Raw genomic sequence first — 27,260 nt, 5'->3', positions numbered from 1 at the left:
ATGCCAAGATCAGCTCAGATTATTTTTTTTTTGTAGGCTAATTAATTCAAATCTGTAAGTATGAGAAGTAGCTGGGTCTGCTACCTAATTCATCTAGCGACTTCAAGCGCTGAATACGTGATGCGACGTTCTTGGCAACGCATTCTTTTCTCACCAAATTCTCCAAGCATTCGTTAATCTCTGTATGTTCGTCGTCATGTTTTGCGCTGGTTGGTCGTGGATTGTTCTCATTTTTTTTTTATTGAATTTGTGTAGTTTTTGCATTTGATAAAATGAGAAAATCCTTTGGAAAAAAAACGTTTAGTACTTGTCTGCAGTATTCTGACGGTGGTTGCTGAGAAAGATGTATTTGCGGAGATTTCTACGGACTACAATAAAGCCATACGCCCTAAATACGATGCAAGCTATACCACTAACGTTACCGTCAAACTTGTTCTTTTTTCTCTATTATCAGTGGTAATCTTAACTAGCGTTTTTGTTTATTTTTTTCTTTTTTTCCTGTGAAATATTTTTTTTCAGAACGAACAAATGCAAACAGTTCGTTTTGTCATAGATATGGCTGTTCAGTGGATCGATCCACTTTTAACATGGACAGCAGCTAGCAGCCCCTCGACGACCCTGAAGATTTCAGAACAAAAAGTCTGGATCCCCGATGTTACTTTATTCACTGCGTATGTCCAGAGTTTCTCTTTGAAATTGTATTCGGAGCAGAAAAGAAATGTTGCTTGTTTACTACTATTGTTTATTTATTTATTTAATTATTTACACACGATAATTCTTGTAACAATATCGAACATAGCATGTATCAGGTATCATGTATCGGATCAAGCTTGCAGCGTTCTGCGAACGGTCTGCTTGGCAATTTGCCAAAATGACGTGAAGTGACGTCATCCGGATCGGCACGATGGCCGAGATTTTTTGGTTGTTTTCAGTCTTTTTGCTTTCCTCTTCGATTTTTTCGTCTTTTAAGTTTCTTTTTTCGTATTTTTGTTATGTTTACTGTATTTGCTTTTGTTATGTGGATCTGTATCATATCTCTATTGCTCTTGGGTTACTGTATTGTTTTTAGTCGTGTATTTAGTTTCATGTTATGTTCTTTTTTGTTCGTAAGGGAAGGAGGGTAAGCGAAGAAACAAAAAAGAACATTAACTTAGGGGTAAATGAAATTTTGAACCAAATTTAAAAAACAGAACATGAAAAAAGATAATACAATTACTTATGAACGATTCCGATACAATATAGATCTACATAACAAAAGCAACTACAACGAATATAACAAAAATACGAAAAATAAAGGCGTATGAATTTTAAAAGACGGAAAAACCAGAAAGAAAAGCAAAAAATGGGAAAAAAAACAAAAACTGCGGTCAATATCTATCCGGATGACGTCATTTCACCTCACTTTTTTTTCAAATTCCCAGGAAGACCGCTCCTGGATCTACATCCGTGCTTCATGTCGTTTTGACTCGACTATACGTCAGTCGTATTGTGTCGCTCTGATATGTTATGTCCAGTGACGTTGGAAAAGGCTCACACTGTTCAAGACCCACAGCATGTGCGATCGAAATGGGACCCTCTCTGGCTCTATTCATCACTGTAGTGATAGACGGAGTGCTCTGAACGGACTGCACAGATCAGTGGAGCTAGTGATGGTCCCACTTCGATGACATCCGCTATGGACCTTGGCTTCGAGTCTAACCATTTCCCCAAGTGTCCAGGGAGCTCTTCCTTCCCCCAATCGATAGAATAATAGCCAAAGCGGTTTGTATGGATGTAATGTGATGATAAACTTCTCGAGGCTTCTTCTTTTTTGGCTAACGTTTTTTCCGAATACTTGCACATGAATAGGATTGTTTTGTAGTTGTGATTGTGCAAAAAAATTTCTCGGTACCATATCGATCCTTTGCTCTATCGATTACATTTCCATTGATCGGCGCAAAGATCGACCGTCGCATAAATAAACTTCTTGTTATTTTATACTATCATTTCATTCCATTTTCTTAATAATATTCGCATTTTCTCATTTCACCCGCAATTTCTTATCATTTCATCCGCAGTTTCAGCATTTCAGGGTTTCTAAGAAGGATTTGATCAGTAACGAACATCGATTGGTCGTGTTGATGAATAATGGTACTGTTGTAAAATCTGGACCTCAGGTACGTTGTTATCACAGAATTTGTCGGCTAGATTCGAAAAAAGCACCCCCCGTTTTTTCAAAAGGGGAAAGTAATAGTTCCAGCGTTCAAGGAATACGGATTTTACTCAAATAGTGTTTTGAATCCCGAATAATTCAATATTTCCTATAATCTGGTCGAAACTATTTGAAGCTCGGCGCTGTTTCAAAAAAGGTGGGGGGGGAAAAAAGGGGGGGGGGGCAAGGAAAAGAAAAAAAAAAAAACCCCCAACCCCCCCCCCCCCCCCCCCCCCGGGGGGGGGGGGAAAAAACCACCCACAAAAAAACCCAAACCCAAACCCAACCCCCCCCCCCCAAACAAAAAAAAAAAAAAGTGAAAAAATTTTATTTTTTTTTTAAAAAAAAAAAGAATAAAGTGTGGATGTCAGTGCAGAGTATAGGAGAAGTCGAGAATGCCAGATTTTTCTATGTAGATAACTATCATGTGGGTCCCAGTAGGAAAAAGGCTGCTGCGAAAATGTCATCATCTTGACTACATCACTTAAAGGCATCACCCCACAAATCTGAGGTGGTACGGATTTAGGTGGGTTTCTACATGGGAGAATACGGAGGTAGCTATTTTCTAACTGCCGTTAAAAAAGTTCTCGGGATTTACTATTTTCACAGGAATACGGAGTTTTACTCGTTTTTTTAGGAATTGGAAGAAATAGTGCTTTTGAATTCTCTGAACAATTCGAGCATAACGTTCCTACTAGTTTCTGGTTAACGAAACTATTTAAAAGCTCGGTGCTGAAGATTTATTCCGTAAACGGTTGAAGGTATAGGATTTTTTGTTTTTTAATACCAAACTTGTTATTATTATTATTTATTATCATATTGTATTATTATTTATTATTATTTATTATTTTATTAGTAGACCTCCCAGACGAACGCCTTTCCAAGGATCCCTTAGGAAAGGCATCATTTCATCACACATGAGCCGAGCCCGTTCAACCAGCCTGACGGAACGCAGAGGTGGACATTGGTGCGCTGTCTTTCCGACGAACCAGCAATCAGTAACACATTTTCGTTGGTACGCTTCTTGGAACAGAACTGCCGCCTTCGTCGCGTCGCATCGCGTCAGCCTGGCTGAACGTGTTCGGGTGCGACTGCAAAACCATGCGTCCATACCCGGCGTCGTATCTCAGAGTTCCATTAGTAAGAATCGCACTTGTTATCATCCACGAATTAATCCCTATCAATTTATTCGAGTCTGTAGGTTTTGGTAACATTTTTTCAGATCGTTTCACACCAATGTCAAATCAACATCTTAAAATTTCCTTTCGATGACCAAACGTGCACTTTTTCGTTGGGATCCTGGGTCTACACAAACGCCAACTTACGACTCTTTACTCCGTTTGAGCAGTATGAACTGTCGGAAGATTTCACGGTTTGGTTTTCCATTTTTCTCAAGAAACTATACTCTAATTCCACAATTGTAACCTGTTTCATAACATGTACCTGGCTTTAGGGTAACACGCAATGGAAGCTACTATCACTCAAAGCAGAACTCACTGTTGATTCTACATATGAGGAGGGCGATTTTGATGTTGTAAGTGTTTCCGACGAGAATCGCATTTGCATGTGTGTTTTTAAATATTCTCCATATTTTTAAGCTACTTCTTACTGTTCATCTGCGACGGCATCCACAATTCTACATCCTTGCCATCATCGTTCCGTCGTTTGTCTGCACTTTTTTATGTCTCAACGGTCTCTTTTTGCCCAGTGAAATTAGCGGTTTGAGCATTGAAAAGGTGAGGATTTCTAAAACGCATGAAAAAAATCAAAAAATAAAAACAGATTTCCTTCGGCATCGGCTTGCATCGTGGTCCTTGGTTTCGTTGTCCCGTGCGCCCTTGCTCCGGCGGTGTTCGGTGGCTAGGACGATCTGTGTGCTGTAGGCCAGCCGTGAGGCCGCTCCGCCTCCACCATCAGGAAGCTCCACTCATGAAAGGAAAGAATATATATTGATCTGCCGGGGTGCAGACCTCATCACATACATTAGAGGGGGTACTGTAGAGAGAAAAGTAGTGTGTAGTCAAGTATAGTCGGATCAAAACGACGTGAAGCACGGTGGAGTTGTGTGGGCGGTTGCGCCCGCGGCGGATATAACGGTTGGAATCGCGATGGGACCATCGCAAACTGCCGCAGTGAACGGTAGACTCCCCTCTATCCTAACCGCTACCCTCCACCGCACCGCTTCGAGCGCAACCGCTTACGCAACTACACGGTGCTTCATGTCGTTTTGACTCTACTATAGCGCTGTACATTACGGCAGAGCTTATTTGGTTGAGTATTGAGTTAATTGGTAATATTTGTTTGTTTTCTTATTTGGTTGAGTACCGGTTAGAAAAAAAATAATATTTTCATGGCTTTGAAATAGGATGATGGACGAAATAGGCAAAAATTGCTGAGTTTCAGAAATAAATTTGTATAATTTTCCCTTCAGGTCCTCTCACAAATTGTTTTATTTCACATATCCTTTTGATTGATCCTTTGGTCATTCTCCACTTTCTTCTTAGGACCTTCAAAAGAGAGTGATTATGATTAGTTGATGCATGCACCACTAATAGTATATCTTATCCATGAGTTTGAAAGAAAAGATGTCACGAATCCACAGTAATGCTAAAAATTCATCCTGATTTTGTGCTTATGCAAAAGGTGTTGGGAAGTGTTGATCTTTTGAAGTTGACTTCTAATTGTTTTGGTGTTGACGATGGAAACCGTACCAACAAATGCGTAAACGCTGCGTTTTCTTTTGTCCAGCAATTAAAGCCATCTTTCCCCTTCAGCCTTCTCCTTGTATCCTACGCTTTATATTTTAATTTAATTTTAATTTTTTTTAATTTTTTAATTTTGTTTTTATATTGTTTGAAAATAATGGTTTCTTCGTTTCATTCTCTCTATCCGAGTAGTGGATACGCTCTTAATTCAATAAAATAAGGAAGATGGTTCACTCCTCGGCCATTTTTGAAAGTGCAGATCAAATATAAAGAAGGGGGAGGTAGAGGATGACATTCTTTATTTCTTTGGGCTTCTCGTTTCTTATTTATTTGATTTTTTTGTTATTTTCATGTCTGTATTTATTTATTTTTCTCTTATATTGAAGTCGAATATTTATTTCTCTTTCATCTATTTTACTTTCATGTTCATATTTCTGATGAATCCTAATTATTCCGTGTCCTAATATCCTTGTAGCATTGTTGTGTTTACAGTGCGTACGCATTGAAAGATCAAAACAATATTCATTCTTTAGAAATTCTTCTTTTTTTTCTCTGTGATCATATCAATGTTTTAGGTATCGCTGGGGGTATGCACACTCTTAGCAATGGCTCTAATCCTACAATCTGTCACTGGCACTATGCCAAAATCGCAGAAACTTGCTTTACTCGGTAAGTATATAGTTGTAACCTCTACAAAAACCCTAACTTTCCCAGAAAGTGTGATCAAAGTCACCGCTAGACTAGAGGTTCACACTTCTTTCGACCACACATCATTATCTCAACTTATACAGGAATAGGAGGAGTAAACGATGCATCAGATTTTTGTACTAACTTACATGCGGATGAAGCGGCTCCTTATGTAATTGATCGTGCTTGCCTTTAAAGGCGGCATACCACGAATCTGAAGTGGTACGGATTTCAGGTGGAGTATCCGTGTACGGGGTTGTAGATCATAGAGACCGAGGTGGTTCCGCTCATCTCTCCCTGAATCACTGCAAACAGCCGCCTCCAGAATGCTGTTTTGTACGACGCCATCTATTGCAAGGCTCCACCCCTTGCGCCGCCTCCGCCCTGCGATTCGTCGAAAATCAATTCGGACTGCTCTGATTGGCAGCAAGGGACGCTACGCGTGCAAGGGTGGCGCGCTGCAATAGAAGACATCGTACGAAACAGCATTCAGGGGCCGGCTGTTTGCAGTGATTCAGGGAGAGATGAGCGGAACCACCTCGGTCTCTATGATCTACGACCCCGTACACGGATACTCCACCTGAAATCCGTACCACCCCAGATTCCTGGTATGCTGCCTTTAAGTTCTTTTCACTTGTGAACTTACCATAAACTGTTTTTGTTGATATGTGTAACGGGGGTCGATCGATAATGTATACACTATACTTGAGTAATTAAACTGGTATTGTTGAAAAAATACATAAATAGATGAATAGTCAATAATAAGATATTAACATAACACTCATCGATATACAGTACTCTATTAAAGTAGTGAATAGACATACAAAGACAAAGCACTAAATGATGCATAAGTTGAGCAGATAAACACAACAAATGAATGTTTACAATTAATGCGATTCTGATGACTATTTATGTAAAGCGAACCATGTGCACCACAACAAGTGCATGCACGTGGAGCGTTACGAACACTCGACAGAGAGCCTCAATCCTCAAAAGGAACTTATCACGATTTTGATGTGGTGGGGAACTCAGGGTGATTCCGCTCATCTTTCCCTGATCGTCGTAAGAGAGGTGTGGCAAACGTCGTTTTTCACGACGGTTTCAGTTGCAGCTTTTTGCACGCATCGCATAGAGGTGCGAGCGGTTGGGGATCAATGATGTCTTCTCACCATTCTAGAGGAGGGAAAGCAATGAATAGGCTGTTGAGGGGACCGGAACCTGTACATGAGAAGCATTTTAACGTACCTCCTAGGAGGACTAAGACGGTTCCCGCGCTGTTTTTTTTTACTAGGATTGAGGAACGATGCACAATCTACAATCCCATCTCTAACTTTTCCCGCAAATTCCTTAACCACGTCAAATTCGTGGTATGCTGCCTTTAACTCCCGTAAACACAGATTGGAGTAACAGCGATGAGGAGCTTGGGGACCTATGTTGAACAGCTCGATATCCGTTCTTAGAGTCTTTGAATAATTCGACGATGGAAATTTTCTTTCCAATGTCTTGGCATTTCCTACATTTAACCATTTGTTTCGATAAATCATCGACTGCAAGAGAGTAACTCACAGAAATATGACTAAAGCGGAGAGCTTGTGATGCTTAGCAAAAGTATCTCCTTCCAGTATTTTTTTCACGTATTAAAGGCATCACTCCGCGAATCTGAGGTGGTACGAATTTCAGGTGGAGTATTCGTATACGAGATAGTAGATCATGGAGAGGATGGTGATTCCGTCCATTTCTTCCTAATTGCCGTAAAAAAAAACGGTCCGGAAGATGCGCGAGTGCACACTTTTACTATTTCTATTTGTTTCTAATTTGCTGAAGACGCTGATGATGTTCATATTAGACATACCGTATATATTATAGCGATGGCACAAAGAAATTGTTGGCAATGATAACTAATGGATTAATCGTTCCTCTCAACTCAACTCTCTCAATTAAAGGCATCACCCCACGAATCTGAGGTGGCACGGATTTCACGTGGAGTATTCGTATACGGGATCGTAGATTATGGGGAGGAGGGTGATTCCGTCCATTTCTTCCTAATTTCCGTAAAAAACGGCCCGGTAGATACGGCTTTGGGCGTTCTGGCGCACTATTTTCTACAGGGAGTTCGACTGGAGCGCGCCAGTCTTGTGCGGCGCCGCATCTTCCGGGCCGTTTTTTACGGCAATTAGGAAGAAATGGACGGAATCACCCCCCTCTCCGTAGTCTCCCATCCCGTATACGAATACTCCACCTCAAATCTGCACCACCTCAGATTCGTGGGGTGATACCTTTAATAGAATGATTTGAAAAACTTGCACCACTCTTTATTCATCCCTTTTCGCTGCTGTATCTTCGGATCAGCTATCTTGACAGTTGTAAAAATATTCGGGACAATGTCATACCAAGATTAGCTGATCAAATAACATAGGAAAGGTCATAAGCTACAGCTAGAAGTTAAGCGACTAACAAACAAATCTACCATACCATGGTAGGGCCAAAACGACACGAAGCACGGGGCAGTTACGTAAGCGGCTGCGCTCGAAGCGATGCGGTGGAGCGTAGCGGTTAGGATCGAGTGAGGTCCTCCGCTACTACCGTTCATTGCTACCGTTCGCGATAGTCCCACCTCAAACGCAACCGCTAACTCCACCTCGTCGGTTGGAGCGCAGCCGCTTACGCAACTGCCCCGTGCTTCGTGTCGTTTTGATCCGACCATAAATCATCGGTGGTGATGCTGCTGAAAAATCCAAGAAAACTGCTATTTTTCATATTTCGAAATACAGGAGATTTGTTGTTATTTCACTTTTTTAAATATTGAAAGAAAAGGTCCCATTGAATTATTTTATTAAGGTGTCTACGTATTAGCACAGACAATTCTATGCGGGGTTGCTGTTCTGGTCACCTCGATATACTTGATCATTCACGAACGAGCGGTTACACGATCCTGGAATCCGCCCAGATGTCTCTCCACCACCTTTCTTAACAGAAAATATGATCGTAAAATTACGCACAGTGATGGAACACAACAAGATGATCAGAGGTGAGTTTCGACAACTCGTTCACGTTGAAAAATATTTAAACTAACGCGAAGCAATAATTGTTTAGATCCACCCGCATTTCACCGTATCTAGCAACGATCTCCTCATTTTTGCATGAAACTTCCTCCGACAGCCGTTCAGAGCGTATGTGGGCTCGAATCTTCGACAGAATCAATGTTTTGACTTTGATTGTATTTCAATTGGCTAATCTCATAGTGACCTTAGTCATATTATTATAAAGGCAAAATAAAAGTGTAATAAATCCCTTTTAATGATGAGATGGTTTCTTATAACGATATTGTTTACTAAAGTCTTCAAAACATGTGCCTTTTCGATGTGTTCTGTCTCCAACAGTGGAATACCACCCTCTTCTGAAAGTCTTTCACTACTGGTGTATTGAGCTGTTATAATGCTTACTTCTGGATGTGGATTTGAATCCAGTATGCTACCATATAAAAAGAGGTTTGAACAACGGCACACTGTAGCGTTAAGTTGACCACATCCGTTTCATTGGAGAGGTACAGTGGGGTGAAAACGACATGAAGCACGGCGCAGTCGCGTAAGCAGTTGCGCTCGACGCGAGGCGATGGAGGAAGCGGTTCGAATCGAGGTGGGACCATCGCGAACTGCAACGAAGTATGGCGCAAAGGGGGGAGATCCTCCTCTTTGCGTGCCCTAGTGATCGTCTACTGTTACGCTCATAATCAATAAATGGTTTTTTTAAACTGATTTTATAGTAGGGTCAAAACGACATGAAACACGTACGCAATTGCGTACGCGGCTTCTTTCGAGGCGCTTCGGTGGAGCGTAGTGGCTAGGAGCGTGGTGAAATCCTTGCTGGCACCACCCATCGCTGCAGTTGGCGACGGGCCCACCTCGGTTCCAACTGCTGCCTCCACAGCGCCGTTTCGAGCGCGTACGCAAATGCACATCAACTACGCTCGTGTTTCATGTCGTATTGACTCGGCTATATGTTTTCTCGGCACACACAACAAAACGATACCAATACCGAGCTATGAATGGAATACTCTCTCTCTCTCTCTGCGTCTCTCTGCGTCTCTGCGTTTGCGTAAGCGGTTGCGCTTGAAGCGGTGCGGTAGAGCGTAGCAGATTGGATCGAATGGGGACCCTTGCTACCACCGCACATCGTTGCAGTTCGCGGTGGTCCCACCCCGATCCTATGCGCTATCTAGAGCGCGCCGCATTTCAAGCGTAGCAGTTTACGCAACTGCATCGCTCTTCATGTCGTCTCGCCCCGACTATATTTATTCCCGCAAAGGCAATCATATTTGATATGTAGGGCCACATAATACAACCGACGAGGAGAACCACATGCCAGATCACCTAGGTTGCTATCATACCAGATATGATAGCAACCTAGGTGATGAATAACCACGGGGTCAGTTCACCGATTCTACTACTGTCAATTCTCGAAGCTATTCCTAAGAAGTCACAAAATCCTTCAACAAACTACTACAACTGCTCTCAGCTCTGACTACACTCATATTAACTCATTCCCTTGAATGCAGAATTCTGCGCTTTGCTTCGACGGCAGGAAAACTTGCAATGGAGCACGGTATTATGTGTCTTACGGCCTGAATGTATCAAAATTATTCGAGTTTCTCAGTCCATTCCTATTTAGTTTGAAGAAACATATCTATTCATATTGGGTAGTTCTATCCTGGAAGGAGTTAGGAAACTGACGGCCGCTTACTCCCTGAAATGGAGAACGTGTTAGTTCTTTTGGCCTATGTTCCGTGTATCTTAGGAGAATTCGTTATGGAGAAGTCTTTCTTTGTTTCTTAATAATCATAATTTTTAATGTCTTCTGAACTGTAGAAACCAGTCGACGTGCTCATTATGTGGCAAGAAGTTCCCTTTCGAGCAAGCACTCAGAGTGCATATTCACCAACATCTCTTGTACAGGTACTACCAGTTTTTTTGTTCAGCGTTTTATTCGGTCAGACCAACGTCATCAAAATCGCTCACAATGTATAAAATTTGTAATTTGGGACTCTTTCTACGGTGCCTTCTTAAGTTCTTGATGACGACACGTAAATAAAAGTTGTCTTCTTTGGATATCTCCTCGACTTTCGAAATTTTTAAGTTTACCTGTAGTATTTCAAAAATACTAACCTCCATAGCTCACAGAGAAGGCCCCTTTTACGCGGATGGTCTTGATTGATGAAAGTTTTTCAAGGAAAAGATCCGTCATTACTCATTACTGTAAGTCATTTCTTTCCAACTTTTTACGTCTATTTAGGAAGTATGAATGTGGATCATGTACAAAGCTGTTTTACACTGAGGTAGAGCGGGATGCGCATTGCAAAGAAAAAGAACACTTTCACAAATTCGGAGTTTGTTTTGGTTTTCTCTTCTCATTATTTTACTAACCTCTTACACACCTCAGTATGAATTATTTCAGGTGAAATTTTCTCCTTATTGTGAGCTTTACGTAAATCAGCTCTTGAAAGATGCTGAATATATTGCCATGTATGGGATTGACAATGTTGTCACGCAGAGAAGTAAATCGAACTTCGCTTGGTTTGTTTGCTAACATTGTTTTGAATTCCACTTCCGATTTATTCGAGAAATTTGAAGATCTGAGTTTACATTTTTAGCGATGCGGCCATTAGTAAGTTGCCAATCGAAGGAAATATCAATGCTACGAAATGGAAACGCAACGGCTTACATCCTCAACCATTGTCGAAGTCAGTAATTCAACGTAAATTGGTGTCAGAGGAACGCGTTATTAATGTAGCACTGACTAGTAACTAAATTCGTTGCTACTAACTTCCTCCCTTCACGTAGCGGGTTAATGAATCAACAGAGTTCTCAGGGGTCTCATTTGTGAGGTGCTGAAAAGCCAAAGTCAATAGAAATGCGTGCTGTTTCGCATCAACCTGTATGCTATTGTTATTGACGTCCCAAAAGCTTCGAAACTATTGTCGCCTGAGTTGTTGTTTGATGTGTTCTCTCGTTCATATCACATTAGGTGCAACAGCACAAATTAAGCAGGTAGCTGTACTTTTTCGTGTTTTTCAAAATAATATACAAGCACCTTATGTCTTAACGACAGTTATGCAGAACTTCCAGTTATAGTCGTCGATGAATGTGTTCAACCTGCAGACGGCAACGCGTCTACTGGAACTCACAATAATTGTCTTGTTGACACACATACTCTCCGTATTTCATGAGTGTTTTCCACTGAAGCTTTGGCTAACAATTTCTATTTGGGGATTGATAAGGAATATGACGTAATTTGGAGCTGTAATTGCATTTATTTCTAACTATGCTGGTAAATACAGCGTTGCAATACAGCAGTGAGTTATCGTACGCACGTCTCGCACTGTACTTTGAAGAAAAATCAGTCGAAAGAAAGTGTGCTGATATGCAGGAAAAAGAAAGAAACTCTTGCATATGCTTGATAGCTGCATTGAGATCAGTTTCTCTATTACTTTTCGCTTCGCTCATCATGTTGAGAAAGTCCACACTGTATTGGTATCCATCAGTGTTACTCTATAGTTTGGTCTGATTAACTCCTATCCTTTTTTTTTTACCTTTTTTTGTGTCTCAGACCTCACCTCACCGTCGGGTCAAAACGACATGAAGTACGTGAGTAAGCGGCTCCGCGCGAGACGCCAAGGTTTAGATAGCGGTTGGAATCGAGATGAGACCATCGCGAACTGCTTCGATGAGTGGTTCTAGCAAGAGTCCCCCTCGATCCTAACCGCTACACTCCACCGCGCCGCTTCGAGCGCAGCCATTTACGCAACTGAATTGTGCTTCATTTCGTTTTGACCCTGCTATACACTTGCATTAGGTTTGTGAAGAACGGTCCTCAATTTTTTCAAATAAAAGGACAACATTGCGCTTGCATTTTAGGCGTACCTGACAAACTTATTTCCAGTGAACCAATTGAAGCAAGGAATTCGTCCACTTCCAGTGAAGTAGATAGGGATACAGAAGGTAATTGAAGGAAATTTTCCAATATTTCCCCCAATGTACGGCTGAGTGAGGGGAAGTGGATTTTTCCGTACTTGTTTTCTTTGTTCACCGAGAATTATTGTGAATGGTTTGCTTTCAGTTTCATCTTCTGTCAGTGTGCCGCAAAACGAACCAAAGAAATCCAAAGGTCGAGTTCGGATGCCTAGTGGCGACTGGACGCAAATCGAACTGGTAGGCCTTTGAGCGCTTCATCTTCCTTGCCTCATCACTCCTCTCACCTGTCATCTTATTCTTTGCTTTGCACTGATTTCCAGCCAGCGCCCGTATCTTCTTCAGGACACCACCTCTGCTATATCTCCAGCTACACAAATACTAGGTGAAGCTTTGCGCACAAATACCCCTGAAGTACGATGTATGATCTGCAAAACAATGACTGCTTCTGAATACGGTAGTCGTTCTATGCTTACAATAGCTGTCGAATATATTATATTGACCTGAGGAGTTAAGAGTTTGACGGAGTTTCATTTTAATTGCATACTTTTCCTCTAGTAATGCGCAAAGATCACGTTTCGTCTGTTCATATGCCTAAGGATCACACGGAATCCGACTATGTTGAAATCTTGAGTTCTGTGGTAGGTTTCATAACATTTTCTTAACAATATATTCGTATTTGACTACTTCCTAATCCTGAATCACGATTCAGATGCAAAAAGCATACCCAACTTTAACATACAATGACCTTCAATGTCAGATTGGGGGATGCCGGAAAGAATATAGATGTCAGTCGGCCAGGTAGTTCTAGCTCCAATTCATTTTCATATTCCGTGGTAGATGACCTCAAGCCTTTACTGTTTTGTTTTTTCTTGGAAGCAAGTTGTACAAGAGAAAGTTATTTTCAATGCAGACAATGTTTTTCGCAGTAGGATATCTTTCCTACAGTACGAAATGGTATCATCGCTGATTAGTCTAGAATCACACTTGGGCCTATAATTTATGTACCTGAATCAAATTTGAACTGCACCTGAAAAGTATTTGTGATTAGGGTCCCGCTGGCATACCGCAGCGTGCTAAGTATCCTCTGGTCTAGCGCTTCTTCATTCTGCAGCTTTTATTTTCGAAGGATGGTCACGATCTCGAGTAATCCATACTGATTCATTTATAATCTATTGGGTAGAGGGATGTTTTTCCCTTTGACCTTAATTTACCATTAGGGGATGTAGTGCAGTCTATAAGAAGTTGGCTGTGACCGCACGATCGATGGTTTGAAATTAGTGCCCATCAAGCTTTTTATCACTCGGGCTCGGTAACTTGGCGACAGTCTTTTCTCTTAGGATAAAAACATTGGGTTGACACATCCACTCCACCCCCGTTCACAAACCTCAAATGATTCTGAATTGATATCGAGCGTGTAGACGCATCCCCATAGGGGTTGATGAACTGCGTGCTCTTTCCTACTCGTTGGTCTGTACCCATGCATTTCTATATTCTAAGGTATTCGAATCATTTCAAAGAATATGTTAGGCTTTATGATACTCCAGATGCTTATATTTTAGGCGAGCACATGTCCTACGTATTCATTTCCAGAATGAACTCAATTGTCCAATTACAATGTGTTCATTCCGCTCAAATGATTTTCCTCGAATCAACACTCACTTAAAGGTTTGTTCGCCAAGTTGTGTAGTTTGATGCTATAACTTTCTTGAGGGTATCACATAGCCGGAAGTTCTCTTCTTAAGCAAGATCATGGTCTCCCCAACGGCTACATGTCAATACAAAGCTCTGCAGTTCGAGATCAGTTCACCAGCGAGAGAGCAAAACATAATCATCAGCTGACAACACTAGTCCAGCTAGCGTTCCCTTGCCCTGTTCCAGACTCCTTCAAGTCCAATTCCCGTGTATGTTTCTGTTTTCGCTGTTGCTGAATTAGGAACATACAGTTTTAGATGAAAATTTAAATTTAATTAATATGGAGGAGGGTGCAGCGCAGTCGGTTAGAGCTCCACTGTAGCCGCAGAGTCTATGGTTCGACACCGCCCTAGTGCAAACCAAGCCTTTCATCCCTCTGGGGTCGATAAATTGGTACTTAGACTCGTCTGGTAGAACAGAAACATTGACTTGATTATCGGCAGGCCGGCAAACGCGTTGGCGCATCTCAAGTGGATTGATATGCCAATTGATACTTTACTTTTTACTTTTATTTTTTGATGTCTACGTATCCGTTTAAAAAATATTTCTTTTTAGGTCTCAGATGCAAGCTCTCCCGGCGACACTGTACGCGATCTTATTACGCGCCTTCGAGATAAGGAGAGAAAGTTTCAGGTTCGGAATTTTCTCATATCCGGCTTTTGCCAACCTTGCCAATCTCTTCTTTTCTGCAGAGGAGTAAGAAAACCTCGAGCGATTATTTTGTATTTTTTAGGCTGCTCCTCCAAATCCGCTGCGTTTACTGTCTCCTAGCTCAAGTTCCGATTCTGACTCGACTGAGTCTGAAAATGTAAGGTTTTCCTCATATTGCGTTTCCCGGTTGTTGTCGGTCCGCTGGCAGGCGAATAATGAAAACACATTGTATGTGTCTAGATTTTGGAAAGTCTCAAATGGTCTATGTGCGATTGTATTGGAACGTTAAATATTTCTGTACAATTTACATTGAAATTGCCAACACATTGCACAACAAGATGTGACATATAGAACTTACGGTGGTGTTTGTCCCATCAGTCTACTTATCGTTATGTCAATTTATTTTAGGTTGTTTAACACGTTCACGACAATGTCCGAGGAAGAGCATTTTTCTGATGGACATTCTCGTCAACGGTTTATAAAGGGGCAAATCATCGAAGCACAGGGATGTGTGGAAATGTTTATATACAAGAAAGATGTTTATGTAACAAAATGAGAGTTCCTTTCTAAAGCTTTACCTTCTTGAACTGAACTTAAAATAGAGAATGATTTTTTTTTGCTCCTTTTTTCTTGTGAGGTAAGACGAAAAGAGTGGGGCGTTCTTATTCCACATTTTTTCAGGTAAAGCTTTCACCACAGAAGAACGAGCATACTTCTGAGAATAATGTCGTTGCCAAACGGAAAAAGGTCGGTTTGTTGTAAGTGTACTTACAGTATTCTCAACAACCAAGCGATTTTGTCTCTTAGTTTACGAACCTGAGATTGATCTGGGGAACTTTAAAAGAAAAATGAGCAATCATTTTTCTTTTAAAGAAACGCTTTCAGTATGCAGTTTTTTGGTTTTCCTTGTTTAGATAGATTCTCCTTCGTCGTCGTCTTCGTCATCTGATACTGATAATGGCGAAGAGGGTAGATCGTCCTCGCTCAGTAATCATAGTCAAAGATGCAGTGCCACAAATACTTCTAAAGAGAAGGAAGATGAGACGCCACATCGAGAATGTGACATTGATTCAATGGTGAATAATGCATCTGAGAAGACAGATACTAACTCTGAAAGTGACGACGAAGTACAGGTGAGAATGGATATGTAAAAGGTTAGCTGTGTAGACTTAGTTTTTTGGATCTTTTTGTACTTTTGTTGCAGGTTGTGGAGTGTGTTTCATCGAAAATGGGACACGATGTGACCGAAAAACGACTTATTGACGAAGTAGTCATAGATGATGATGAGATAGAAGGCACCAATACACCTTCAAGTAGCAAAACTCAGCCATCACCACCGAAGCAACCAAGATTCAGGTAAGCTGATCGCTTAGCTTCTTCTATAACCTGATGAAGGGTTTGATTTTTTCTTTACAAAGAACTCTTTCTCAGGACCCTTCCTATATCCGGTGTTTCCGTGCGAATCGACGGGGAGCACACGAGTACTCTTCAAAGTGACTTCCATGTGTCGCCGGATCGCTCTCTTTCGAGGTAGTAGCAATCCCACCTCTTTTCTTCTATGCTCCCATCGAATCTTAATATCTCAGAATTCTTATATCGTTTCTTAATTTCAAAACTGTTTTTGCACACTTTTAAATCATTTTTTTTCTTTTTTCAAGAATTTCTATGTTTAGCGCTAAAGTCAAGCTAAACGTGCGCATCCGTTAGCATTCCTTTACTGTTTCATCTGTAAAAAAAAAACACCCAACTGTCTGAGCTCTGTAACTGTAGCGAATTTCTGAGATAGTATCCTACTGTTTTTATGTTCTACAGAACACTGCCGATATCTGGGGTATCTATACGAACAAACTCCACGCCCATTCGATCTCCTGCAGAAATGTACGTAAAGGATATCTATAAGTTATTAATGAATAATCTTGAAACAACTTCGTTTGATCACTCCACCTTTTGATTTATAGATATCGCAAATCTTTTTCGGGTGGTGGACGTTTCTTAGCTCGAAGGCACTCAATGGTATCTTTTCCCTTGATTCTATGTGAACTTCTTAGCTAAGGTTCCATGTTATGCTGAATTAAGACGTGAGGAATATCTAGGGTGCGTCCGAACAGATTGAAAGACGTCGAGAGCTCGCACGTCGAAAGTTTGATCTTGCTCAACAAAACCGTGCTCAATGCGCAGCAAGAAGGAAGAGGAAGTACGTGCTCTATCATCTCTTATAGTTTCTTGTTTTTTTAACAGTTACACTCAATTTTTCAATGTGGACAAGCTAAAAGATTTCAGCAATGGTATGAGAAAAAGTGAAACTGCAGAAAAGTTGCAGAAAGGCAAAAAGGTATGTTCTCAGTCAGATGTATATTTGTGAGATGGCTGCTGGTTGCTTTTCTCATCTATTGTTGGGATCTCGTTATGTTCTGTGGATGTCGCATTGTTCTAATTACTCATACGATTTATTTTTAAAAATGATGATTTTGACCATTACAAACGATCCATTATTTGTTCTGTAGTCTAATGTTTGGTATACTGTAGTTTGTTTGACTTCGATGGAAGTTTCATTCAAAAGAAAACTCTTAAAATCTACAACAATAGAATTTGTTTAAGAAAACTACCCCATGTAGATCACCATACAAACACTCCAAATTAACAAAGGATCAATCAAAAGCTCCGAGCTATACAGTGGTTAAGGTATATAGGAGTTAGATTATTACCCAGAGTTTTTTATTTGATTTATTGATTATTACTCAAGTTTTCATTTTATTAAATCTTCTTAATTTTCAATTTCAGGTGAAGAAAGAAGCCTCTACAAATTCAAATCAGTCACCATGTGCTAGCAATGCATGGAGAGGAAAAATTAAAAGATTTAGCGATTAAATACGGGTTTTAATGGAAACAAAAATGATATCGCTTCGGCTCCAAGTTGGTCCAGCATCGTATTTTTCCTAAATTATTCGTTTCTCTCTTCCTGTTCATTGTTAATTTGAATTTTCGAATATTTTTTGTTCAACCATGGTTTTTTGCATGTTGTTTGTTAGTCTATTTTACGTTTGGGACGGAGGTTTTATTCTAGTTGCATATTAACATCTTAAGACGGGATCATATATATCAGGCTCGGCTATAATTGCACTATATGTTCGTTTTTTAACCTTTTAATTGTACTTTTCCATTTGCAAATGTGTAATTTACTCGAGTAAAATTGAGGATGTCATCAGTGCATCTGATTTGTTGTGAGTTAAAACAGGATTCGCTAGGTGAACTACTACTTGCCCTTGTTTTTTTCTTTAATGCAACATGTAGCTGCCTCGTTTACTGCAGATTACCTAGCACTACTGGTGGACTACCGGTACATAGTAAGTTTCATGTGTTAGAATCGTATTAATTTTGCTTTGGAGTTCTATGGATTAGTTCGACTTAATTTGATGAAGAAAGTTTAGCCTTACTGATTTTTATTTCTTTCTTATTCTTGTGTTCATGAGCTCTGTAACATCCTTATTTCACCGAAACTGTTAGCGTAAACTTGTTGAATGTCACATATTCGTTTTGTTTCAATTACGCACAAAGTGAAGAGCTTTAAGTAATGGAATTTTTCTAGTCTCTTCACTTTATTCATAATTTCTGTTATTGTTTCATAATGCCAATAATGTTGAAATACGAAGTTGTTGATAACTGATTCTGAGTCTCGAGAATAAAATCTGTTATTTCATTTCATTTGTGTGGGAATTCAAGAATTTGGAGCTTTAACCACCGGGGTGGACATGTCATGATGGGACACATTTGCTTGTTTTTTTTTTTTTGGAAGCACATTGACCAGCCGTCAAATTACTGTCGCTAACGCTGAAGTTCTACGTTCGATAGAATTAAGGGTTCTATTGTATTTATAGCAGTACGCTTAAAGTTCGCACGCCTCGTGATATTTGACAGACCTAGAAATGAGGTCTCGCTAGACTACCTCTGATTCTATGAAGTCCGTCTGTCATTCCTATCCTGAGGAAATTTACCTTCATTACCGTTCCTGTTATTGTCGGTGTAGTGTGGCGAGACGGTCGGTTCGCCTTCAACTACAGGATCGTTGGTTCGAAACCGCAATAACGGCAACCAAATCATTCATTCCTTCGCAATCAATAAATTGGTATTACACTTGCCTAGGAACATAGGAACACTACTTGATACATCGAGTGGCCTCGGCAAGTCTTTGCATAGCCCAACATGTATTCATAGATCAAAAATTCCGAAATACAGTCGAAACGCGTTGACAGATCCTAGACGGATTGATACGACTGGGATTCGCCAACGCGAGATTGAGACTTTCGAATTATCTATCTGTTGAAAAGTGGCGTAGCGGCGGTTAAAGCATATCTCCTGGGTTACGTCTCAAAGGCATTCACCTAAAATTGGCGGGAGCCTATTTCTCTTTTCTTTACCATGGCCTACTTTATACGCTTATTAGCTACATGTGTGGTTAATGCAAGGAGACTGTCTGAATTCTTGCTGGATCTGAGCTTTTAAATGAGATTAAAGTTCTGAATAACGTAAATTGCAACGCACCAAGAAAAGCTAGTTGTTAGAGATTGCACGTTATAGTAAACGACCTTTATTGGCTGAATGCATATGAATAGAAATTTGAATGATCATTACTGTGAGTTTCCGATCAGGGCAAAACGACATCTGTCGAAAATTAAATGAACATTGAAAACGCGGCGCTAATTATGAAGCATAGTCATGTTACAAAGGGAGTAACAACCTGTTTAGTTGTCAGTCCTGATATTTGGATCGAGACGCCAATTCTATACATGTTTTCTTTTGTGCACATCTCCATATGACTTATTGGTTGTGCACACATTCTTACGGAATAAAGACATATTTTGGGCATCTTATCAAGATGACTGCTTACAAGATCGAAACTTACTTCTCGACAATCGCCCACAACGGTCATTCCTGTTTTTGAGGCTCTTAGTGTAACACTCCATCACTGTCTCCTTATAATAAATATCTAACCACTTGCACGCCAAGGAATTAGCCATATCGGACTATTCTTAGTGCTAAAGAAGGAAGGTTAAACTTTCCTTCCCACCATCACTGCCATTCTGACTAATTTGTCTAACTCACCGCTTGATTACGGTTCTTAGCATACACAAAGATTTACAAAGAACCAAGTTTTTTTCACTTTGTTCACGGTTGTTGAAGTTCAGGAAAAGAGTGGCTACGAATATTTGACGGTGTGAAAGGTATCGAAGAGACTGAGCAATAACCGACCTGTATGCTCTCAATATACTCACCCATGAATTTTCGAACAACTCCCCAACATTTGCTTTTTCACCAGCGTATAGTATTTTCCTGAATTTTTTGTTTCAAAAAGTTGATGCTGATAACACTTAGTCCTGTGAACGAATTGATATTATTGATACTTGTATGCTGAGTCTTACATAAGGTTTGAGATTTCAATCATGACTAATTATTGAATAGTTTTCCATTATTTCGTAGAGTTCTTAAGCTTCGCCGTGAATGTCAAGAAAGAGTAGAGTCAAGAAACTCCACTACCTCCTTTGAGGATTTCGTCAGCTTTGAACGAAATTTGGGTAAAGAGCAAGTTATTCTCCTTAGTCATTTTGACTCCCGTTGTTCGTCGAAAGGACCGTGCCTCCACTAATACTCGATGTTGGTAGAATTGATTATGAGATCGATCATCATTGATTATCAATAGATGATGCATCATCTTAGAACAAACTGTTTGATTTAGAATCTCTCTCCCTAACACGAAGGACAACTGATCTTATCGTGGTTTATAAAATCTTCTGTGGTTATACTAGCCTATATATCTCTGATTTCATCTCCATCGAAAAATCGATAATGCGTGGTCCTGCATTTAAAATTGCCCTTACTATATCGAGGTCGTTACTGAGCCCATATTTGTTTGTTAAAAGAGCTATCTCGAACTACTTGTCTATGTGCAAAATTCTACCCACTCCCACTAAGTTTTCTGTATTTAAGAAAGCTGATAGCGGATTCTTTAAGCAGAGAAGTAATTAGATGTATGTTGGCTTGTGTTAAGTAAAGTATGTATGTACTACTCGTTTTTTATGGTCTTTATTTGTGTTGTTTGATTCTTGTGTGCTCCGTTCATTCAGACATGGATAACCATGTAATAAATAAGTAAATAAATAGTACCACCATCTGTCCTGATTGAGTGCCAGAGTCGCCCTGTGGCTTCTCCTTTAAGAACACGAAGAACATCAAATTTTCCTTTGAACGACTTGGACATACAAGTTATTATGAAGATTTTCTGGAGGATAGTGTGAACAAAGACCAGTTGATTTATTGTGACTCTATTCGACGGGGAAATATTGTTCAGAGATATTGCAAGCATGCAGATCCTTTCCTTAAGCACATTTTCGCTGACCTTCGAGCTTCTGTTTCGTTGGATTCGGTGAATTTTCAAGGGATTTCCTGGATGCCCCTATCAATATTATGATTTGTATGTAACAACGAACGCTTTATTCTGTTTTTTTTTAATCATTACATAAGCCAACACGTCACTTGTCTTGTAGTGAATACACACCAAACCACAATTTTGGTCAGTTTTTTTTCGTAATATTTCGAGACCATTAACATACCCTATACCAACAGTAATTCATCTTCCTTAATTCAGCTGTGTATGCACGTTTTGTAGAGACGAAAAAGTCCACAAGAACGTGTAAAATCGAGATTCTAGATAGACATGTGGTTGTCATGTTTTATTTCTAGCCGTCGTATGCAGCTACAGTGGTGGGTCTTCTTTTTCAAACTTTTTTCCGAGGTTGTAAATTAATGCGAAGGTAGTTTTCTAGGTCTCGTTGTTTTAAACAGCTTACTGCCAGTCATACATCGATGTATGTGTGGAATCATTGCGGCAGGTGTTTCTGTAGCTGGCAGGTGTTTCTGTACTGGTTATAAGAGGCCCGGACGGGGACGTAAGTGTTCAGCCACTCAAGGTACCTTCAGGGTGCTTAAAGAAATCGTAGGCTCAGCTTGCTGCTGTCCCCTTTATATGTTTTCATTTCTACGCACCGTGGAAATAAAGAGTTGTTGATTTTGTTGTGGTCTTTTATTCAGTTATAAGATTTCCATAAACACAATTTTTTTTGTGAATGATTTTGTATTCTGCATTATCCCTCTTGTATTACTGTTGTGATAAACTTATTATTGTTGATTGTTTTGTCACTTTAGGGTCCCTACAGTAGCCTGAAGTCCTATGCCAGTAAACAGAAATACACTTGTTATACTACTACTAGTTATATTAGAACTTATTATGTTATTGGTGATGCAACAGGAAGGTGGAGGAGGGAGGCCAGCCAAGTCTCACGTCAAGCATGTCGTACTGAGGTAACGCCACGCATCCTCGGCGAAATGTGTACTGATGAAGTCAACAGACGGGGAACCTCACACTTGGGAAAAAATAAGAAAAGGATCTCTTTTCTTATTTTTTCCCAAGTATGAGGTTCCGAAAAATTACCTTTATGTCTCGGCAGGCGCAAGAACAATGTTGCATCATGCAGTCCTGCAACGAAGTCATTGTCTGAGACTGTTCCTAATGAAGATAATCTATTTCTGCTTTTATTCATCTCTCCATTTTTCATTGTGAATCTCACTGGCAAGTTGGTTTTCACACTTTTTCATTCCTCCTTTTTTGCACAAATGATATTGCTCTGATTCTGCTGTTGCCGTGAATGTATGCTAAGCTCTTAGTGAGATAAGACCGCTCAAAATTGAAAGACACCTCTTGTATGTCCTCGGATACACGTTAGATCAAATTGCGGAATTTATCTCTGAGAAAATCGGGAAAAAAGATGGTCGCCTAGAGAAAGCCAGTACAGAACTTCGATTTCTGTGAAGCTTCACCTTTGCAAGTGGACTTGCTGCTTATAAAACATCAAAGAGCGCATGCAATTACTCACGTCCTGCTGTAACGTGCATTCTGTCCAACGATAAAGTAAGTGTGAGTTGTGTTAATAGCATGCAATTTTGAAGGTAACTTGTCCTTCATGAATTTTGTCTTTTTCCCCTCGACGATTCTTGTCAAATCAATACAATTTTGATCTAACAGGGGCTCCATTAACACTTCACATATAGGAACTATCGCGCAACTTCCGCGAGATGGAACCTACTACGCTCCATAACATTTAAAGGACGCGGACGGCGTCCTTTAATTTCCTTTTCCATCCAGGAACCAGACCTAGTAGGATTCGCAGTAGTCAATAGATGAGCCTATTCATTAGTCTTCTCTAATTCATTCACTTGTTATTCACTTGTTTTTTTTGTCGTTATGCGAATCTTATTGTGCTTTGTTGTTACCGATCTCTCACTTTTACTATTTTTACGTTGTTTTTCTTTACGTATATTATGATTTAGTTAGTGCTTAGTTATTTGGGTTTAATTACTCAAGTTTGAGGTGAAGTCATAAAAAGTTGGCTCTCAGTGTTGGTCAGACGCGGCAAAAGAAGTCAGTCTGGAAATCCTACCCTACTACTCTACATTGATTCCTTTTTAGGAACGCCATGAACTCAACAGAGTATGCACATAGCTGCATGCTGAAGACCAAGTACGAGTACGTGGTAGAGAGTATAGAATTCCAGAAGATCCAAGGTTATAAGGTCTGGAGGTATAAATACACGCATATAAATTTGACCCTTTCTGAAGTAATTATTTCCAAAACCTGGAAGTTAGCATTGAAAGAGGGTTTGATAAATCGTTCCACACATCCAACTAGGACTAGGAAAGGGGCGAAAGTCATTTATGCGAACTGGGATAGCAATGTTGACAATCCAGTTTCGGTCCAAGAAAGAACGAAAAGGTCGGTGGCGTGCAGTGCAAACTACGTGAATGCATTATATGTGTTCTCAATTTCCTATAGCAATTATTAATTCTTAGAATAACCGTAACGATTGCAGTTGAATTCTAGGTAACAGAGCGAATTGATGGTGTGAGTCGAGCTAAATCACAATGTTGAACAGTATTCTCACTGCTGGGCGGGTATTGCGCAGTCGCTAAGAGGTCCCGCGGGGTGTGTTCTGCACGATCGAACGGAGGTTTGAAATCGTCTTAGTCACAACCAGTCCTTCCATCCCTTCATTCCTCACTATACGGGCTAGTTGCACGCTTGTCGCGACTTGTATCGCTCCTCTCGATCAAGGGCTAGCTGGGAGCATTGCTGAACCGCGCCCGGTTGCAAAATGCGCGCGCTCTTACCAGTGAGCTGGCGCACAGGCTGAGCTCCGCTCACTCGAGCGCAGGCTATATAAAGGAGTCGTTTTCACCAGCCTCTGTCTGTTTCTATCTTCGTTTAGAAATGATTCCGTACTACAGTTGGCTCGGTGTCTCGGTATTAATATAGCCTTTATATTCGTCTCGTGTGCATGCAGTGGTGTTACGTTGTGTATCGCGAATTGGTGGATGTAGTGCGCACGCGTATAGCGCGTACTGGGACAGTATCGTATCTTGGGAAAGAATAGGTGGATCACAACGTAGCGGGGAGAACCACGCCGTCGCGGTACACCTTAGTGGCACGCGGCTGGCGTTAGATGGCATGATCCACATGAAACACTTCTCCTCTCTTAAGTAGCTTCTCTATGAATTCTCTCCTTTACAAGATATCGTAATGTGCCATAATAGGGAAGACAATAAACACGCAATGTTGCAATTCTGGGGCAGGAGGAGATTCACAATACACAGGCGGCCAAGACCAGAAACTGGAAGCACCTGGGAAGCGTAAATGGAAAGTAGGCGCAGGTACACTGACCATCGGAGAGAATGCGACCTTGACACGTGACTGAGCTCTGAGTCGCAACAGCATTGGTATACCTCAAACGATTCTGAGTTGAAGTGAACATGGTGGCCCACAACAAGGGGGTGGATTAACGAAGACCCTTCTTTCTTTATTCTCACTGGTGAGTGATGGTCTCTTTCTCCTATAAGTGCAAAAAAAAAATGCAAATAAGAGGATCGCGAACAAGGTAATGTTTCATTTCAACAACGATGATAAAGGACAAATCAGGTTGCAGAAACGTTGTATTTCTCAGTGGTTTTAAAAAGTATAGATGTAATATTCAGAATCCTTGCCTCATAATGTCGCGTACAGCAAGAAAAAACTTCACAGACAGGATAGAGTGTCCGTTCAGTTTCAAAATGACGACAAATCGCAATCCGATGATGTTCAGTTCTACATTGCAAAACAAATGTGGAGTTAGATTTGGGTCTCATCTAAATCTCCTTAGACGGCTGCGAGGGCGGTCGCGCGGCAGTCGCTCTAGTAGGTTTGGAGCGCGCTGGGTCGTGTCGAGTTCTACCGCGTTTCCGGCTCTTTAGCGGACTTGGAGCTCCGCTCTGTAAAAAGCATGTATGAAAATGCATTCTGATTTGAATGAAAAGAATTTAGAGCTTGAAAAGTGAGTAGGGGAACATGACCAATTCTGTTGTTTAGTGTTACCTAGCAATTGTTCATTAATTTGTTTCCCAAAAGGTGAATACGGACACTGCAAATTGCATCACACTTTCTGTCGTCATTAATCCAACTCAAACACCAACTGCAAAAATGCGGGCAGAGAGCGTTAATTAGCCAGTGTTGTTGTTGCGAATGAGTGGTGTACAGTTCTTCCAGTTATATATCGCTTCCCTTATAGATGATCTATTTTTAGCAGATTTAGTGTTCGTCTTCACATCCTCTACATTTTTTTCTAAAGTGAATGACGTAGCGATTGGGACGATTGAACGAAAAAATCATCCTTCTCTTCCCCAAAAATTTTTAAAAAAAAAAAAAAAAAAATTGAGAAGGACCGTTTCGGGACGTTTTTGAATTGATCTTAAAAAAAACGAATTCTCATTGACTTTAAATTGCTAATAGCGAGAATCGCTCCAAACTCTTCTAAAATGATCTCTTTGAGCGTTCCTTAACAAGATAAAATGTTGAGGAGCAAGAGTTATTATGTATTGTGCACATTGTGTTTTGTCATTCAGTAGACGTGCAGATATATCCTTGGAATACTGTTGTTACAAATCTCGTGATCGATCGATAGTTGGGCTGATATGGCGACCCTTAGAACGGGCGGGATCTCGGCCTTAGTCCGCTTAAGAGGAGACCGGCTGCGCAATAGGTTCGCAACAGTGGGTGGCAGAACAAGGCGCAGCCATTCAGTTCGACCTTGGACTCCTACATTCATTCTCATTTGTCTTTATTTGCTCATTTCTTTGTTTTTCCATGTTTATATTTATTTGATTCTGATAATGATATTGTATTTCTTAGGATTGACCTCCCTTTTCTAATGAGGAGCCTCAAGGAAGGCTAATTCAAAGTGGATCGTCTAGTTTGAGGCGAAACGATCCACCTTTTCAATTTAGCCTCCATCTTTTTCGTTTCTGACGTTTTTGAGCTAAGGCGCAATTTTGGACATGAAGCCAGAAAATAACCTGATAGTTATTTGTTCTACTCCCTTGTATATTGTTAGTAGTATATAGTTGCTATAGCTATGTTGGTTCTGGGGATGGCTCATACTTTGCTTATAGTCCTTTTGTGCACCACCACCTTGTGTTTTCTCACGGATACATAACTGCGTCGACCTGTAGTCCTTTCAGTGCGGAAATGTTACTTCAGCGGAGGTAGAAGAGGACGGCACAATAGAGGTGAGCAACATTAGCCTGGGTATCCACTTCTGGCTTTTGACTACATACTAATTAATTCATCTTTTTTACATATTTATCGGATCACGGTTGGTACGTTGAGCAACTTATTTTTGTTGTTCGAATCCACGACATTTCATGAAGAAGGAAAGAGGGTTGGAGGAAGGCAGGTACAGGCTGTAGCAGTGCCAAAAGTCAAATACGTCTATCGTCAACAACCCTCATGGGAGCAGCAACCAGCAACCAGTAACAGTCGCCACTATTGAAGCAACAATACTGGCGTTTCAAGCTGGGAATTTTACTCGACAATGAGTAACGTATACAGGAGCATTACCGTCCATGCGGTGAGCAGGTAAGTCGGAGAACAAATTCCAATCTTTTTATGGTTCAAATGTCAGTAATGATTTCCAACTACTTTTGCAAAGAGGGATTTGGTTGCTGCAAACCCATATGCTTTTGCCTGCAATTGTCTGAAAAATGTGAACAGAGGCATCTGTCGTGCGCACGTCCATGTGGCGCTTCTGTATGCGGTGGCAGGTAGATGAAAAAATAGTGAAGGTTGGGACGGAATGCGATGTAGAAAACGTTTAGAAGGTCCCAAGCAAAGTCTTCAGCAACCAACAATATTTGTTCAATATAAGTCAGTTCGCGGGAGTGTTTTCAAAGAAATCAACGGAAGATATATGAATGGATTTGGAGCAGGCGCTACACAGAGCCTACAAAATC

At 40.6% G+C, this 27,260-nt stretch overlaps 2 protein-coding genes across 4 annotated transcripts; both read left to right on the top strand.

Annotated features, from left to right (window-relative positions):
- Positions 1-184: 184 nt before the first annotated feature.
- On the top strand, positions 185-8,848 carry RB195_009187 (uncharacterized protein; the record flags this gene model as incomplete). 2 transcript variants are annotated; one of them, XM_064196057.1, is made up of 10 exons in its annotated part: positions 185-209; positions 305-456; positions 520-671; positions 2,072-2,156; positions 3,414-3,563; positions 3,645-3,725; positions 3,790-3,927; positions 5,472-5,565; positions 8,422-8,611; positions 8,677-8,848. In XM_064196057.1, 10 exons carry the CDS (start codon positions 185-187, stop codon positions 8,846-8,848), a joined length of 1,239 nt encoding a protein of 412 aa, XP_064047202.1. The 2 variants fall into 2 exon arrangements, with proteins under 2 accessions (XP_064047202.1, XP_064047203.1); XM_064196058.1 differs by lacking the exons at positions 185-209; positions 305-456; positions 520-671 and adding an exon at positions 815-849.
- A 1,483-nt stretch (positions 8,849-10,331) lies between these two features.
- On the top strand, positions 10,332-17,762 carry RB195_009186 (uncharacterized protein; the record flags this gene model as incomplete). 2 transcript variants are annotated; one of them, XM_064196055.1, is made up of 24 exons in its annotated part: positions 10,332-10,342; positions 10,449-10,535; positions 10,873-10,966; positions 11,035-11,153; positions 11,231-11,320; positions 12,520-12,578; positions 12,697-12,788; positions 12,894-13,005; positions 13,107-13,189; positions 13,261-13,349; positions 14,111-14,216; positions 14,294-14,452; positions 14,799-14,876; positions 14,977-15,051; positions 15,576-15,641; positions 15,809-16,027; positions 16,099-16,250; positions 16,326-16,424; positions 16,707-16,772; positions 16,853-16,907; positions 16,988-17,088; positions 17,175-17,226; positions 17,493-17,576; positions 17,676-17,762. In XM_064196055.1, the coding sequence occupies 24 exons, from the start codon at positions 10,332-10,334 to the stop codon at positions 17,760-17,762; spliced, it is 2,235 nt and encodes a 744-aa protein (XP_064047201.1). The 2 variants fall into 2 exon arrangements, with proteins under 2 accessions (XP_064047201.1, XP_064047200.1); XM_064196056.1 differs by lacking the exon at positions 17,493-17,576.
- Between the last annotated feature and the right edge of the window lie 9,498 nt (positions 17,763-27,260).

This window comes from Necator americanus, chromosome III (assembly GCF_031761385.1).
Source record: "Necator americanus strain Aroian chromosome III, whole genome shotgun sequence".
Taxonomy (NCBI): domain Eukaryota; kingdom Metazoa; phylum Nematoda; class Chromadorea; order Rhabditida; family Ancylostomatidae; genus Necator; species Necator americanus.
The sequence above is the reverse complement of the archived record's forward strand: the minus strand, read 5'-3'. Positions and strand labels throughout refer to the sequence as shown.